Below are 17,932 nucleotides of genomic sequence, written 5' to 3' on the forward strand. Positions count from 1 at the left end.
AAGGTCCTCGAAAATTCAGTTTTAACCAGCAAGTTAGTGAGTTAGGTTAGAATTTTGATTTAAATTAAGTTAGGTTAGGTTTGTACTAAACTAACCGCTTAACAAGTGATTTCTGCAATTGAATTAAAATTTACAAATAATGAAGTAATATTATGAATTGAAGAAATATTCCTTATGATTCAAATCTTTTTTTTTATAGGTTGAGTGTAGATGGTTTGATTGTTTACTTTCCCTATGACTACATATATCCAGAGCAATATGCCTATATGTGTGAACTCAAAAAAGCAATTGATGCCAAAGTATGTTATAATTTTTCAAAAATCTGCTTAGAACGAGATGAATTAATTAATGAGGATAAAATGAAAATAATGAACGAGTCACTCTATAAATGATATATCTCATTTTAGGGTCATTGCTTATTGGAAATGCCTTCGGGAACAGGAAAAACTACGACTCTCTTATCTCTTGTCGTAGCATATATGATGGATAAACCAATGGATGTTAGAAAATTGATTTACTGTTCAAGAACAGTACCGGAAATAGAAAAAGTAATGGAAGAATTGAAAAAGCTTCTGGATTACTATGAAAAAATGGATGGGGAATATCCTAGACTCACAGGATTAGTTTTATCTTCCAGAAAAAATATGTGTATTCATCCAGAGGTAATTTAAATGGAACATAATATCTAGTTTTCTGATACCAAGAACACATAGAAATGACCCAATCATTTCAAGTCTAATCAAACCATTATCACAGGTTTACTGTAATCTCATAATTCTTTCCTTTATTGAAAAGGTTTTTTATTGTGTACATTTGAAATCATGCATAAACTGTGAATATGAATAAAACATAATATAATATACATTGTACATATTCAAGATTGGTCTGCATCATCTGCAAATTCAAATCCAAATACATATTACTACGCAAAATCCTATTTAAGGCTGCAGGAGTTGGCTGCTAACATACATCCATATGCACAGACCAATTCCACAGCTAATTTAAAATAAGGGAGATTATTCTGAAATTTCAGCATTCTTGAATTTTCCAGGTTAGCAAAGAAAAAGATGGAAAAATTATCGATGGAAGATGTCATGCTCTAACTGCTAGTTATGTTCGAGAAAGGTACAATTTTGACGATACAATTCCAATATGCCAGTACTTTGAAGGGTTTTCTCTAGATGGGAAAGATAGTACCTTACCACATGGTGTGTACACCCTTGATGACATGAAACAATATGGAAGAGATAGAAATTGGTGTCCATATTTCTTAGCAAGGTTTTCAGTGAGTATTCATAGAGTATGAAGACTTTTTGAAACTCCCAATTTAAATTCAGTGCCATGAGTGGGCATTTGGAAAATGGAATCCCACCATAATTTTATTTTCAATTTTGTTGTTATCGTAGGGAACACCGAAACATGTTTTGAGTTCCAATTGTACTCAAAAAAACAAAATTGAAAATTTTTCTTCAACCCCATCCAAATTTTGTTGAATTTGTTACTTTCCAATTTGAAAAAATCAGTAGATTCTACGTATAAAAATGCCTAAGAAGGTTCAAGTTTCAGATCTGTAACTTCACCATTCTTTGTTTCTTTGAAAAAGAGTTCTGAAATATGTCATTCACTTTCTTCTAGCTCTTATAGTTCTCAAGAACTATAGTAAACAACAAATTTGCCCACCCTGTAAATCCGATTCTATCTGATTAGTTGCATCAGGTCACTTGAAAAAATTGTTTTATCATGCCATTTGGGGTGAAACCATAGAAGAAAATTGAGGCAGTTTATTGAAAGAGCTTATGTTAACAAAGTTCTATTATTGTTACCCCATATCTATCTATTTTTTCGACAATTGTTGGAGGGTTTCAATAAGAAGAATATTGTGAGGACCATTGTGAAAAAATTTGTGAATAATTTAGACAAATTTTATTCATAAAATTTTGAACTAATATTCTATTTTTTTATACTTGGTCCTAAGTATTTTTCTGTTCATTTGGTATCAAAATAAGCCATTTCATAAAATAGTTCATTTAAGTTACTAAATAATGAGAGAAATTCGGGATGCTAAGTTTGCATTTTCAATCCCACGTAAAATTCGAACGAAATCGAAACCATTGGTTGAGTCAGTCATCACGAAATGAGTTTTTTTCCATGGCTTTGCGATAATTCAGATAACGAATGATCTAGGGTGTAATAGGATCTATTTCATTAATTATTTTTAATTTTTTTTATCAACTTTGCCATTTTGAAAGTTTGTATAGGCGATTTTTGGTGAAACGCTTTATTTTGAGCAGTTCCGTCAAGAAAAGCCTCACCTTATTATTATTTGAACTTGAATCGTTGTGGCCCTATTAGCCTTTCGGGAACTGCGACCATGTAGATCTTTGTTCTCTACCCTACTCATTCATAGGAACCCAAGGAGGTCGTTGATAAAACCGACAACATCCTTAGGGGCTGGTTTCCCCATATGAATGGTTCTTAGGCCAGCCAGCTCTGGACACTTGCTTACCATGTGTTCAGCTGTTTCTGCTTCTGATCCACAGAGCCTACCAATCTCATCTGCTGACACCCCCGTACGGTACAAATGATATTTGTAACCTACCCTGCCAGCAGTTTTTTGGTCTAGGTCGGTGAAATCATAACGAATTTATTTCACTGAGTAAGTCCAGGAGTGTTCCTCCAGAGGGTTATTTTGTTGTTCAACTCCCATTGTTGGACCGCTGCCTTACTGATTACTGATTGCTGTGTGTGTTGGACGGATAAACCAAACCTGCCACTGCGACCAAGCGGTCTATTGTAGCACATAGGCAAGCTTGTAGAGCTAGATCTCTCCCTCCAGTCCCATCCTACTCAAAAAGGAGATGATGTCGGAGGGGGAGTGATTCTTGAGTTCCTCTAGGACCATCTTCGGAGAACCAAATACTCCAAGTCTGACCCTGTACGCCGCCGGGCAGTCACAGAGGATGTACTCAATAGTTTCGTCCTCCTCTAAGCAGAGTCTGCAGAGCGGGTCATTGACGATGCTGAGCTTTTTAAGATGGGCTCTGAGTCTACAATGTCCTATGAAAACCGCCATGATAGATCTCAGATTTGTTCTAGAAAATCCTAGCCAACGACTGGTGTATGGGCTGGGACGCACTGAAATAGCCCTGTCCGAGTGACGCAGTCCAGGACGGTTACGCCAGTACTCCAGGACCTTATGCCTTATCCAGCTGTTGTTCCGTTCCTTGATTAAGGAATTGGAAATTCCTATACTTGGTTCCGGGCCAATAAACTCTGATGTTGCGCCTTCTCTGGCTAGAGCATCCGATACTTCGTTGCCTCTGAAGCCAGAGTGTCCAGGTACCCAAATCAGTTGCAGTCTGTTTAAACTTCCCAATTTGGAGAGTTTAGATCTGCATTCAAATACCTGTGCCGAGTTGCATTTGTCTGCGAGAGATTTAATCGCAGCTTGACTATCCGTTAGGATTTTTATTGGCTACCCGCCCAACCAATGTTAAGCAAATGGCTGGCGCATAGATCAATGGCGAAGATTTCTGCCTGAAATGCTGTCACCGACTTTCCCAGACTGGCACTGAGTTCAGTCAGCGGTCTACGACTGTAGACTCCGGCTCCAGATCCCTGACTGATTCTGGAGCCATCAGTAAACCAGCAAGGTCCTTGTAGATAGAATTCCATGTGACGGAGCCATTCGTCTCTGCTTGGAATCAGAGAACTGAAGGTTCCATCCGTGCTGGTTCTTGTGATTATATGATCAGTTCTCATGCCCATCACCCCGTCTGCCTTCAATTGGACTGAAAGACAATTGGGCACGAAAATGAGTTTGTCAGGCTCATTTACGATAAGGTGGTGGAGCCTGTGGGTTGCTAGTCTTGCCTCTCCCTGGACAAAAATGTGAAGGGGATGTAGGTCTAATAGCATCTCCATGGACGCAGTTGGAGTAGAGCGGAATGTACCCCCCGATATCATGAGGCATTCTGTTCTCTGGAGTTTCGAAAGTTTGTTTTGGGTTTGATCGCGTTTTGTGCAGGGCCACCAGGCGATACACCATGACGTACAGCCAGCGGAGCTGTTTTGGCGCTATCCCCCAAGTTTTTCCACAAATCCTTCGACAGGCCCATAGGGAGTGCCTGGCTTTGTGGATGACTCTTTCCACATGGGAGTTTCAATTAAGCTTCCAGGGTAATGCCTAGATATTTGGCTTCCTCTACGAGTGGAATAGTCTTACCGTAGAGAATTGGAGGAGAAATTTGGAACTTTCTTTTCCTGGCAAAGGGGACAATCAAGGTTTTGCAAGAGTTCACATCTAGCTGCTCCCCCTCACACCAACCTTGAATTACCGTTAGTGTTTCCTGAAGAGCAGCAGAGATGATTACATCGTCATTGCCCGTCAGTAAAATAACTATATCATCCGCGTAAGCCTGAACATATACGTCAAGCGAGCTGATGATAGCAATTAGATCGTCAACCAGAAGGGACCAGGGAAGGGGTGATAGTACACCGCCCTACGGGCAACCTCTGCCTGCTTTGAATCTAAGTGCTTCGCCGCAAAGCGTGGTTGTAATGTTTCTTGAGCTCAGCATTGTGCTGATCCAATTCGATATGGTAGGAGGGACACCTCTAACCTTGGCAGCCCTCACCAGAGATTCAGTGAGGGCAGCATTAAAGACTCCCTCAATGTCCAGGAAGGCAGCCACCGAAATCTTCCTGGACTTGAGGTAGGTAAGACATTCACTCACGAATTTCTTTTACTGAGTAAGTCCAGGAGTGTTCCTCCAGAGGGTTATTTTGTTGTTCAACTCCCATTGTTGGACCGCTGCCTTATATTGGTATATAAGCCAACAGAAATGCTCAGGTCCATCAGGCGTTATCCTTGATGCTCTTTTTGCAAGTTCATCGGCTCTTTTATTTCCCTCAACACCACAATGCCCTGGTACCCATAGTAGAGTCACTTTATTGCCTCTGGCCAGTTGCTTTATGGTATTATGGCACTCCCGTGTTAGCAGAGTGATTTCAGGGACCTCAGCGTGGCCTGGCTGTCCGTGGTGATATAGATATGCGCCGCTTTGAGGTTCATTTTAAGACACTTCTGAGCGCATATGTAAACTGCTAGTGTCTCGATCTGTAAAATAGTGGGTTCACTTCCCAGGGCTTTAGAGATCCTCAGTTTAGGTCTATATACGCCAATGCCGGTGTCCCTGTTTTTGATCCACCAGTAAATCACGAAACTTATTGCACTAGGACGGTCAGCTATGACCGTTTCAAAGGGTGTTTCGTAATTCAAGATGATTGGCAAAACATCCGATGATTTTGCCAAGAGATTAGAGTCCAGTTGGTTCAATATCTTCAAATGTCCAACCCAGTTTCCGGTTAGGAGATTCCAGTTAAAGGATATTCTTATTGCTTCCAGCAGGCTACATTTCTTCACATGCAGGAAAGATTCACCTTTAGATACACCCTGTATATCGGTTCCCCCAAAGCACAAAGTGATGAATATGAACTAGGGTATTAGGTATTTTAGGATAACAAGACACGTTATTTGTTTATGCTTCTCTGATTCTTCGGGCATTTTTCAGGAGTGAATTACACTTTTCAGAATATATGTTTTGGTGATCAGTTGTTTTTCGGATATAACAATTATCAAAATAATATTCCTTGAAGCTTTTTCTTGGAAACAGGTTACTCTTTATTATACAAACCGAAAATGAACCCTTTTCGAGTATTTTGAGTTTGAAGAAAATATCTGTTCAGCTTTTGAGAGCATAACAAGTGTGTTTTGTAAGAAAAAAAGAATGTTTGCCTCAAATTTCCAGTCAAATTAGTTACTTTTCTCAAAAAGCAGCAGCAGCCTCCGAAGTTCCACTTCTTCTAGTTGATATATCCCTTTCAGATTGTACATGCTCAAATAGTGGTATACAGTTACCATTATCTACTAGATCCAAAAATAGCAGATGTGGTATCAAAAGAATTAACGAAAGAATCTGTTGTCATTTTCGATGAAGCTCATAATATAGACAATGTGTGTATTGATTCAATGAGCGTCAAAATAAACAGAAAAGTAATAGAAAAGTCGACAGCCAACTTGCAAATACTGGAAAAAACAGTAGCAGAGTAAGTACTCAATTGAATTTAACCAAATCATTTTAATGGCTCAAACGTTCTTAATTTTTTCTCTGTAGCTCCTAATTTTGATTCATTTCTTTTCTGTGTGTTTGTGATTCAGAATAAAAGAAGATGATCAAAAGAAATTACAGGAAGAATACCAAAGGATGGTAGAAGGATTAAGAGAAGCGGCTGTATCGAGAGAGACTGATGTTCTTCTCTCTAATCCGGTTCTACCAGATGAAATATTGCAAGGTATTGGGTAGCTCCGAAACCAGTACAAACTTTCACTATTGAAATTAACCATGCTATTTCATTTATCTCAATTCTAATGTGAAATAATGACTCCATTTTTATTTTTAGAGGCAATTCCTGGAAATATTAGAAATGCAGAACATTTTGTGAGTTTCTTGAAACGATTCGTAGAATACCTAAAAACGAGATTGCGAGTTCAGCATGTAGTACAAGAATCTCCAGCTGGATTTTTGAGAGATATCCAGAACAAAGTTTGCATTGAAAGGAAACCGCTAAGGTTTTGTGCTGAACGATTGTCGTCCTTGTTGAAAACACTCGAAATATCAAATTTAACAGATTTTAGTCCCATAATATTAATAACACATTTAGCAACATTAGTTTCGACTTACACAAAAGGATTCACAATCATTGTTGAACCATTCGATGATAAAACTCCAACTGTATCAAATCCAGTTTTACATTTTAGGTAGGTTAATAATTTTTTTGGTTTATATATTATCCTAAACTTTTATTTTTATTGAATTTCACCTGTTTTCCACTTACATACATTAGATGTATCCAGAAACAAAAAATTGACATTCTGAATTTTCAGTTGTTTGGATTCATCGATAGCTATCAAACCTGTGTTTGATAGATTTCAAACTGTAGTTATCACCTCAGGAACTCTATCACCATTGGATATGTATCCAAAAGTGTTGAATTTTCATCCAGTTATAATGTCATCTTTCACTATGACTTTAGCGAGGCCTTGTTTGTTACCTATGGTAAGTTTCTTCAACTTGTATTCATTAAGATTGATTTCTTACTTCTTTTCTAGTACATTGTTTTATTGTTGTGATTTTTTTGTGAAATTAATTTTATCATTTCTCTTGTAGATTGTATCCAAAGGAAACGATCAAGTAGCTATATCTTCAAAGTTTGAGTCGAGAGAAGATAATGCAGTAATTCGAAACTATGGTCAATTATTAGTGGAGGTAACTAACACTTTATAGATATACTCAGTAATTCTTTATGAATATTCCTTTTATTTTCTAGATGGCAGCCAATGTTCCAGATGGGATTGTTTGTTTTTTCACATCGTATATGTATCTAGAATATGTTGTAGCTAGTTGGTATGACCAGGGTGTTATTGACAGTCTGCAAAGATATAAGTTACTTTTCATCGAAACTCAAGACTCCGCTGAAACAAGTTTTGCGCTTATGTATTATATAAAGGTAATTACAATATGCAACTATTTTTTTAGGGATATTTCCACCGCTTCTGTTGAAGCGAAGATTTTCATAGACTACGGGCAGGCGGAACTTTCACTCATTCATTGCTGTATCCCGTTACCGAGAATAAATCTACAAAAAAAACTCAAAAACAAAACTATCGGTGCGATCAAACTCATAATTTCTTAGGACTAATTGCGACTGTGTGCCCTCCTGTGACTGAAGAGACTCCTACAGATCCTTACACACTCCGGGCATGGATAGTCACCAACCAGATTTGTCCTCCGCTGTTCTTCTCGAGTCTCCATTATAACTGTGGACCGAAGATCTCCATTGTGATCTGTCCAACGCTAGTTGTTCCCAGTTATGATTGGCATCAACTGATTTTAGGGATTGATGCAGTATATTCTTAAACCGCTTATACTGGCCTCCTGGTTTCCGAGCTCCCTCTGTGAGTTCGCCATACAGAGCCATTTTGGGAAGTCTTGTGTCTTGCATCCTCAGAATGTGGCAGCTCCATCTGAGTCGGGTCCTCGTTACTTGAGTCTCAATTGTTATACAACTCGCGCGCTGTAAGACTTCTGCATTTGAAACTTTGTGGAACAATCTGATATGCATTATTTGTCTTAGATGACTTTGCATTTGTTCAAGCTGGTTAATATGTCGACCGTAGGGCGTCCAGCTCTCGCTTTCGTAAAGAAGCGTTGGGAGGACCACTGCTTTGTAAACAGCGGTCTTGGTCTTCAGATTGAGGTCGTGATTTTGAAACACTCTGTTCTTTAGCTTCAAGAATGCCCGTGTTGCTTTGATACGGTTGTGTATTTCCGGGTCCAAGTTAGCCCTAGTATTTATGAAGCTTCCCAAGTATTTGAACTGCTCGACCTGTTCTAGAGTTTCATCCTCCAGGCTGATATCTCTTTGAAGGTTTTCTGGCGGATTTACCAGGATTTTGGTTTTGTCGATATTGCGTCTAAGGCCTAGAGCTTCGTATATATCAGGCAGAACTAGATTGAATACGTAAGCATGTCTGTCAGTAATGATTCCGAAAAACGCCAACTGAGATTAGCCTTAACTAAGATGTCTAAAACACTGGTGTGTGCACTTGTCACTTTTTGCAAGCATCAACATTTCAGAAAATCGGGGATATGGGATCAGTTTCGTGGCGGCGCCACCATGTCATTTGCTTCGTTTTATTCTTGTTCTATCAAAGGAAGTCCAAGATACTCTCTCGTTTTATTTTGTTTTGCGTTGATATCGAATATCGATCAACGAGTGCAAAATATGAACTGGCCCATTTTGTCAGCTGTTAAGGAATATTTGTGATTTACAGTTCAATTTTCGTTGTAAAAACAAATTTGTCAACATTTCAACACTACCGAATAAGGGTTCAAAGGAGTATTTACTGTTCTTCTTCAAGATAATTTCCGTTTGACAACTTGAATTCGTGGTGGGGGTAATTCAATATGATTTTAATAAAACACAATTGATTGGTCAAATATCCAATATATTCAGTTGATAGAAAGGTAAATTTCACTATATCTATTCAGGAAGAATATTTAAAGAACAAACTCGAATAGATTTATCAATTTCTGATTCTCGATTCTCAATACTTGCTCACAATTCACATTACGTATTTCCAAAACAGTTTCTTTGAAATATTGCTGAAGTTGCCATAAAACTTAGCTATATCCTTCCCGAATGTTCGTTCATCTGATTTTTTCTGCCTCAAATTCCAACAACACCGAATTATTAGCTGTAGTTCTTGATTGTCCATACAGAAACCTGAACTTACTGAACGACATGTTGAAAAAATGAATGTTCTACACCCCTTTCTCGAAACTAATACATTTTCACACACCAATAATCGCTTATAAATACAACATATTCGTTAGTCGTAGGAAAGTATTCAAATTATTTTCAAATATCAATTGACAATGCTCTGTCAAATTCTAAACAGCGCTACCTACAGTGGGAAAAACGAAACTGGTCCGATATCCCCACGAAATTAGAAACAATATCGAATCAGTGAATACACCAGAGTTTTAGACATCTTAGCCTTAACGCTTTCAGTCACTCTTTTATGTTCTCAATTCAAGAATTCTGTTTTCTTACAAATGGCAATATTTTTTTGTACACAATGTTGTATTACATTGAAAAAATTGATATTCTTCGTTTTGCCTGTTTTTTCGATATTGTCATCGTGACATTACTTATTAGTGTCTTCTCTGTGAAAACAAAATCAAGTTCAATAATCTTCAACCCCAAACTTTATTTCATTATTGTTTATGAAAAAAAAACTACAAACAAAAGCTACGTAGTTACTGACGAACCGAACCTGCAACAGCCATAAAACTCCAATTATATTCTAGGTTGCACCAATGAGTCGCCCATCGGTTCTCACCTTGAACCACTGTTTTTCTACACAATTATTTTCTTTATATACAGGCTGGGAAAAATTGGGGATACAACTTTTTCAACCCAACGAGATAGAGGAAAATGCATGACACATTACGATCGTTATTTTTTCGTGAAACTAATAATGCCATCAACTGCATTCCTCTGTCTTCTTTTGTTTTCAAGTTACAGGTTCAAATTAAAATTTCAACTTTGGTCATTCCGTCCGTTTCTGTTTGTGCTAGGATGTTGAAATGAAAACATTACACAGACACTTTTTTGATAGCAATCCAGTGGCGTACTATGATTTTTTCCAAAAGGTATAGTTATATTATAACATAAAGATGTGTTTTTCATGAAAATAGGAGTTTGAAATGACAGAAAGACTGAGGTCGGTGTATGATATATTTCTAAAACGGGAAAAAAATGGCGATTCTAATTCTTCATTTTAAACTACTGTTTTCATACGAAAAAACACAACTTTATATTATAGCTCAGCAAATACATAGTCATAGTATGCCATTGGATTGCTATCAAAAAAGTGTCTCGATAATGTTTTAATTTAAACATCTTTGCACTAACAGAAACGGAGATAATGACCAAAGTTGAAATTTTAATTTTGACCTATAACTCGAAAACAAAAGAAGATAGAGTAATGCAGTTGATGGCATTATTAGTTTCCCGAAAAAATAACGACCGTAATGTGTCATGCATTTTCCTCTATCTCGTTGGGTTGAAAAAGTTGTATCCCCAATTTTGCCCACCCTGTGCATTGACAAACATCATAATGATATTTTCATTCCTCTGTAAAAGGAGTGTTTTGTTAACTTCATAGTTTTTTTATTATATCAGTTTTCTAGTTCATGATTTGGGTGGATATTTTTAAGCTTACATTTTAAAGAAAGAAATTTATGTTTATTCGAAATTGACATTTATTTTATTGTGGATAATGTACTCTAGGCTTGTGAATCAGGAAGAGGCGCCGTTTTACTATCAGTAGCAAGAGGAAAGGTTTCCGAAGGTGTCGATTTTGATCACCATTTAGGACGATGCGTACTTATGTTCGGAATTCCATATGTCTACACCCAGTCTAGAATTTTGAAAGCAAGATTAGACTATTTGAGGGATCAATTTCAGGTGAGTGTGGCAACAATATTTTTTTAGATATTTTCGATGATTTTCTTGGTTTATAATCTGTCACTTGGGTATTCCACGCTTTTGATACACCCCATCTTGATATAATAATAATGTTTATTTCCAAGAAAATGAATATACAACAGTAATATAATAAACATCTGCTTCCCACAAGCTGGGTAGTGCTTACTTGAATTTAACAGAAAGAAAATTCTAATGCATCCATGTCCATCTCCAATCTTGGTGTAAATGAAATTATGTCTATTTATAAACACGCACAAGAATGTCTGTGAATTTCTGTCTATCCAATGTTTGATTTCTTTATTAAATGTTGATTTTGCCTTCGTTGATTTGATGTTTCTTGGTAGTAAATTGTAATTGCATCAACACTTATGTTGTACATACCATAAAAATGTGCAACAGTTATTTTTTGTCATAATAAAATGGACTTGAAAAAAGAAATATCAGAATAAAAATAATTATTTTAAGGAAATCCATGTTTGGTTTTAAGTGGAATAATATTCTTTCTTTTGTGCGCTTACTGAGGAATAAAAATTGTAGAAAACAAAAATATCACCAAGCATACTGAAAAGTGTTTGATCAATATACAGGGTGTTCCTAAATTGAACTTACAAACGAAAAGAGGAGATTCCTTAAGTGAGTTTAAGAAAAACAAGTCCCATAAACGCAAACGTTTCGTTTTCGAGATACAGAGTGTTGAAGTTTGAATTTTTTTCAAGTTTTTTTCTCATGTTAATTATACGAGTTTATCGAATCTTTATGAATCATCGCTACAGATCAGGAAAATTTCCATCAAAACTGACACTGAATTCATTCACCACAGCTTACAAAGTGGCCTTCCCATCATAATTTGGATTTTCACGAGGATTTCGAGAGAATCGTTCAAAATTTTTTTCTCGAAACGTTGGTAGATACGGCAAAACTACTAGAGACCGAAAAGTTTGGTATAAGAACAAAGCTTCTTTTTACATTTTTTCAAATTAACAGTTGCTCACCAAAAAAAAGTTCTGCAGAAGAACAGGTGGCAGAGTTCCAGAAAAAATATCACCCTGTAGATCTTCTATCAAAATTGCCATGTCACGTGGTGAGAACTCTAAAATGTAATATATATGCCAAATTTCAGTTGAATATCTTGTGAAGTGTAGATACTATGAGAAAAAAACTTGAAAAAAATTCAAACTTCAACACTCTGTATCTCGAAAACGAAACGTTTGCGACCCCATGTTTATGGGACTTTTTTTTCTTAAACTCACTTAAGGAATCTCCCCTTTTCGTTTGTACGTTCAATTTAGGAACACCCTGGATATTAAGTCAATTAGCTGATATTTTGAAGATTTAATAATTACGTTTAACGAAGGTGTTTTAACCGCTTTTACTTGTTGAAGCAAAAAATTTTTTTTGACCGCATGTAGACGCTCATTCCACCGATATATTCTTTTTTCCTCCTTCTATCTAATGTTCACAATCCACTAACTCCACGACGCTCGAGTAAATCCACATTTAGCATCGTGGGCTCCCCTACTATAAGGTGTTTCTCGTTTTATAGATCAGAGAAAACGATTTCTTAACCTTTGATGCTATGAGGCATGCTGCCCAATGTGTAGGTAGAGCAATTCGTGGAAAAACGGATTACGGTATTATGGTTTTCGCAGACAAGAGATTCTCCAGAGCTGATAAAAGAACTAAGTTACCAAAATGGATTCAAGAACATTTGAAAGATTCTCTTTGTAACTTGTCAACTGAGGAAGCTGTACAGGTAAATCACACACTAATTCACATCTTTCAATTCGAACATTCAAATAATTTCAAAAAAATTTTTCGTCTCACTCTCAGTTGCAGTATTCATGGCTTTGACTCTTTTGGAATATTGCATTAAATTCTTCATTTCAGCTTGCTAAAAGATGGTTGAGACAAATGGCTCAGCCTTTCACTAAAGAAGACCAGTTAGGAGTATCATTACTCACATTAGAGCAACTCCAGAGTTTGGAAGCCAAAAAGCAACAGGAAAAGGAAGAGAATGGACAGTCTTCTGAAGATACATAAAATACTTTTGTGCGTTTTACTGTTCTCAAATAGTTGTGATATTTGAAATACGAATTTTTAATAAAACTACATGGATGTCGATTTGTTTCAATTCATTTAGTCTTTCTTTCCAGAATAAAGATTTTCTTATTGGGGGTAATATTTCATTTCAAAGAAAGTTTGTAGGTTTTCACCAAATTGAGATGATCACTGTAATTTTCATCTTATAGCCTCAATAACCAGTTTTAACATTGCAAATTTAATTCAAAATGATGGTACATTTGAAGAGGTCTTCTGACTTGCATTAAATTAAAATATACAAGACAGGACTGAGATAACAAAAAATATCTGGGAATGTATTAAGCTGCATCCACATTATGCCGCCACAAAGCCAACGACAGAAGACGCAGCCAAATTAACATTGTACACAGTCTAAATTGCAACTGAAGCCGCTCGAGGCCATTGAGGACAGCGGTTGGCACATCCTCACTATAAATTTCCGTTGGCTTCCTTTGATGGAGACCGACCGTTCAGAGATTTTTCAGCGGCATGTCGGCACAAGCCGACGATGCATCCACTACGGAGCACCGTAAGGTTTATACCACGGAACTATGGAGGGTAGTCTACATACTCGGAACCCAGGGAACATCTATGAAAAAAATTAATTTTTGCGGCAAATTATTTTTTTTACTTTTTCTGACAAAGTTTACCCAAAAACAATTGTTGCTTCTCATAATTTATTTATTTATAAAAAAACTGAATTAATGAAGCAATTGAGTTGAAATAACCCTCAGAAGTAGTAAAGGGGATTTAATTTGAGCCAAAATTTATCGAAAAGTTTTTCTGTAAAATCAATAGTTTTCGAGTTATTTGCGATAGAAACCTAAGATTTTTCACCTGAAAAAGCCACGTTTTCAAAAGGGTTTTAACGAATAACTGAAAAACTATGAGCTTTATCGAAAAACTTGTTAAAAACAAAATTGTAGCCTAATAAAAAACAAATCAAACTAGCTGTTAACGAACTATCTGAATGCAATATGAACCGAGTTATGACTTAACTATGTTGAGTATGAATTCGAAAACTACTGAATGTTAAACGTTCATCATCAAATAGTAGAAAAACAAAGACAAATTCGGGAAAAATTTATAGGACCCTTTTTGAAGTACTTGAGAAGAACTTCCAAATTAACTCTATCAAAAATGAATTGTGCAAATATTGGCGGAGCTATGACATTCAAAACTTCAATATCGTTATTTTTCAGCATAATTTTTTTTTTAATTCCCTCATTATCACCACCAGAATAGAGCATAGACGAAAATCCTTTCACACTTCCTAGCACTTGACTACTGTCAAGGTTATCCAATAATCTGGCCCGTCTTGTATGTCCGGTTTGGAAAAAAAAAATGAAATCAAGTGAGAAGACTTTTAGAAGAAGATTTTTAGAATTGAACAAAAAATTTAATTATTTCTCAAATTACTCAAAAACTAAAGCATATACGAGAACATAGCAAGAATGCGAAAATGAAATATTTTCCATTTACCTACTATAAAACGGTTTTCGTTTATTTGTTTTATGTAGCATCAAAAATTAATGAGTTATGAACCTTTGAAGTTTGCATTTTACAGTAAAAGTTCGCTTTTCCTATGCATTTGAAGATAATAATTTTGAAAGTGGAGTTCTTTAAAAAAATTCCTTTACGGGAGATCATAGCTTTGAAAATTTTCTACAAAATGGTCCAAAGACCTATTCCATACCACGAAAATTGACCGAGTTATCGTCAAAAAACCTGAAAAAAATTTGGAGTAATTTTCGGAATATAGTTTTTCATTGATGTGATGAATCTTCTCCGAACACAAAATTTCACCAACTTCTTCCAGTTTCTTTATTGACATGAGAATACCAAAAATTCGAAGAAACCAACCTTAAAAGTAAGTTGACGAGGTTGATGATGATTGATTAGAACTAATTTAGCATCAATATAATGTTTATTCATATACTTTGACAGAAAAACAAACTATTATTTTTACTAACTTTCGTTTCAAACAATTACAAATGTACGATAAATACTAAAGAGGTACTAAAGAGGTAGAATAACCTGCCAGGAAGGCATTTCAGAACTCCAGAAGTATATGTCAGATATGTTGGCTCATGAAAAAAAAGCGCTCTTCTAAAAGGGATCTATTTCTTCTGCATGACTCCAAAAATAAAAGCAACGAATATTCGATTTCCAAAATCATAGGATTTCATTGAATAAAAGGCTTTCAAGGTCAGCGCCAAGGCCGAATTCATCATGGCATAGTGGAGAAAAAACCTTTAAACTTTTTTGGGCAATATTTTCCTTAGAAATGTTCTGTATTTTTTGTGCCGATCCATTACTTTTACTTGTTTCAAGTTGCGGGGGCTTCAAGGTCAGAAGGAAGGCATGAATTAGGGTCATATTTCGAAATTTCTCGATTTCATTTTGGGCGTCCAAAGTACGAGGTTTCCCACGAAAAAACCGCAATTGACCTTGAATATCAAGGTCATGGTCGAAACCATAGTCGCCATCTGATAGCCAGGGAAAAACCCTGCAACTTTTGTTCGAAAACTTTTTTTCTAAAATGCTCTCCCTCCAAGTTATTCTAACAATTTCGATACTATTGTGATACCCTGTATATTTTTGAAAAAATTGACGTATTTCGAAGGAAGCAAGGATTTCTGATGGGTAAACATTCTCATAGGTAATATGAAGAATCTGATAAAAAAGGTTTTTTCGAAATCGATGCATGTTCCGTGGGTATATGGGATACATTTTATCATTTTACAGTCTAACGTTACTCCACTACACATAGCCTAGTTGCACACACACCGATTTTGGACGGCCGATTTTATATCGGTCGTCCAAATTCCAATAGTGAACCACGTGTGGGAACGGGACCTTGCACATACGCCGACCACTGATCGGTGACGGTAAAATGCCGGTGGGAAACCGTCCAATACCGGCAATATCGGGATGCACTGGCGTACGTGACTAATTACACGTTTGTACAAGCACCGATTGTTTACCATTGAACTCAAGATGGAGTTCTTTCTTGAGTTCAATGTTTTTTACCGACCATTTCAGTCGACTTTAGTTGGCTGATCGTTTGGACGGTAAAAATCCGGTGAGTGTGCAAGCAACTACTACCGATAAAATGTCAGCCGATTTTATACCGGCCGTCCAAAAATCGGTGTGTGTGCAACTAGGCTAAACAGCGGCTTTGACGCTGCCGACGCTGGGCACACAGCACATCATGCCACTGTGTGCCCATCGGCAAAGTCGATGTTGTGGATGCAATATCGGCACAACCCAACGGTGCATCCACATACACACCTGCAAAGCCGCTCGGCAAAATCTCATCGGACATGCCAACGAGATACGACGCATTCACATTAATATGCGTGTACAGGGTCTAAATTGCAGCCCTTGAGTATTCACCATTGAATACTCAAAGTTGCAACTGAACTAACTGAAGCCGCTCGAGGCAGTGTTGCCAATGGTAATTTAAGGAAAAATCCGAAATATCTGACAAAAAATCCGAAAAAATCCGATGCTTCCGTAATTTAATCCGAAAAAAATCCGCTCGTTCATCGAACAATTAAATAATTAAGAAAACAGATAAACAATTTTCTATTTTCAATATTCCAATCATTTTTTCAATGTGAAAAATCTTCACTAGCCTTTTTGAGCTGCGAATATGCTGCCCTCTAGTGGTAGCTGAATTTTGTACCAGGTCTAGAAAGCCGAATACGTTATTTATTTCATTACCTAAACATAAACAAATACTTTTCCAAAAATCCCCATCGATCCCGCTTGTATAGTTTTTTTATATGAGGTCAAAGCTCGCACATTTTCGTAAACCTCAAGAAACTTTGCAGATCGTACAATTCTTCACAAAAAAAATATTCTATTCGTGAGAAAGTCGTATTTTAAATTACACGCACACAATTTCTCTGGTTTCTCCAGTTCCCAATAGGAATATACCACGATATATTTCGACCAATAAACATTGAACTAAAGAAAGTTCAATGCCAATAAATTATAACGGGACATCTAGTGGACGAAGCCTCTACTATTGATTTGAATTATTCAATCATCTAGTGGCAAGAGCCTCAATAATTGATTTGAATAATTCAATTTCTTCAGAAATTCTTTGAAACTGTAGAACATAAAAAAAATCCGAAAATATCCGAAATATTTTTAAATCCGAAAAAAATCCGCGAGAGCTAAAAAAATCCGCAATTCGGATAAAAATCCGCCGATTAGCAACACTGGCTCGAGGCCAGCGGTCGACACATCTTAACTACACATTTCCATTGGCTTCCTTTGACGGAGTGACGGAGACCGACAGTTGAGCGATTTTTCAGCGGCACACAGCGGCATGTCGGCACAAGCCGATGATACACACACAGCGGCATCACAGAAAATATCCTTGATTTACTTGCTGCATAATTTGGATGCAGCTTTACAGAATCTTTACAGTAACACCAACCATAGTAGAATTGATGTCTGTGAGTTATATAATAAATAACCACCTAACAATCTCTAACCCTTGCGAACATTGAAACATTCGCAAGGAGACCCCTAACCTGTATAAATATGACCCCACTATTCGTTTTGGATCGGACGTAGCATCGTAATAAGTAATTGTGCCATAATTTCGATTGATCCAATATTATGCTCAAAAACTAGATTTCTTTCAAAATATAGTCGGCTCATAACCAACTCCTTGTCCTAATATCCTAAATATGAAGAAAGATTACTCTTGGCAATA

General features: G+C 36.6%; 1 protein-coding gene across 1 annotated transcript; it reads left to right on the plus strand.

Moving 5' to 3' along the window:
- Nucleotides 1–82: 82 nt before the first annotated feature.
- Nucleotides 83–13,239, plus strand: LOC123321837 (general transcription and DNA repair factor IIH helicase subunit XPD). The gene is made up of 13 exons (XM_044909619.1): nucleotides 83–144; nucleotides 200–299; nucleotides 408–662; nucleotides 1,052–1,285; nucleotides 5,888–6,108; nucleotides 6,221–6,354; nucleotides 6,463–6,820; nucleotides 6,947–7,118; nucleotides 7,230–7,328; nucleotides 7,390–7,569; nucleotides 10,921–11,097; nucleotides 12,662–12,871; nucleotides 13,006–13,239. Exons 1-13 carry the CDS (start codon nucleotides 140–142, stop codon nucleotides 13,156–13,158), a joined length of 2,298 nt encoding a protein of 765 aa, XP_044765554.1. The 5' UTR covers nucleotides 83–139; the 3' UTR covers nucleotides 13,159–13,239.
- Nucleotides 13,240–17,932: the final 4,693 nt, after the last annotated feature.

The sequence above is a fragment of the Coccinella septempunctata genome, chromosome 1 (genome assembly GCF_907165205.1).
Source record: "Coccinella septempunctata chromosome 1, icCocSept1.1, whole genome shotgun sequence".
Taxonomy (NCBI): Eukaryota; Metazoa; Arthropoda; class Insecta; order Coleoptera; family Coccinellidae; genus Coccinella; species Coccinella septempunctata.

Coding starts and splice junctions, on each gene's coding strand:
- LOC123321837 (XM_044909619.1), top strand. Junction 300..407: donor AAAAAGCAATTGATGCCAAA/GTATGTTATAAT, acceptor ATCTCATTTTAG/GGTCATTGCTTATTGGAAAT. Junction 6,821..6,946: donor AATCCAGTTTTACATTTTAG/GTAGGTTAATAA, acceptor CTGAATTTTCAG/TTGTTTGGATTCATCGATAG.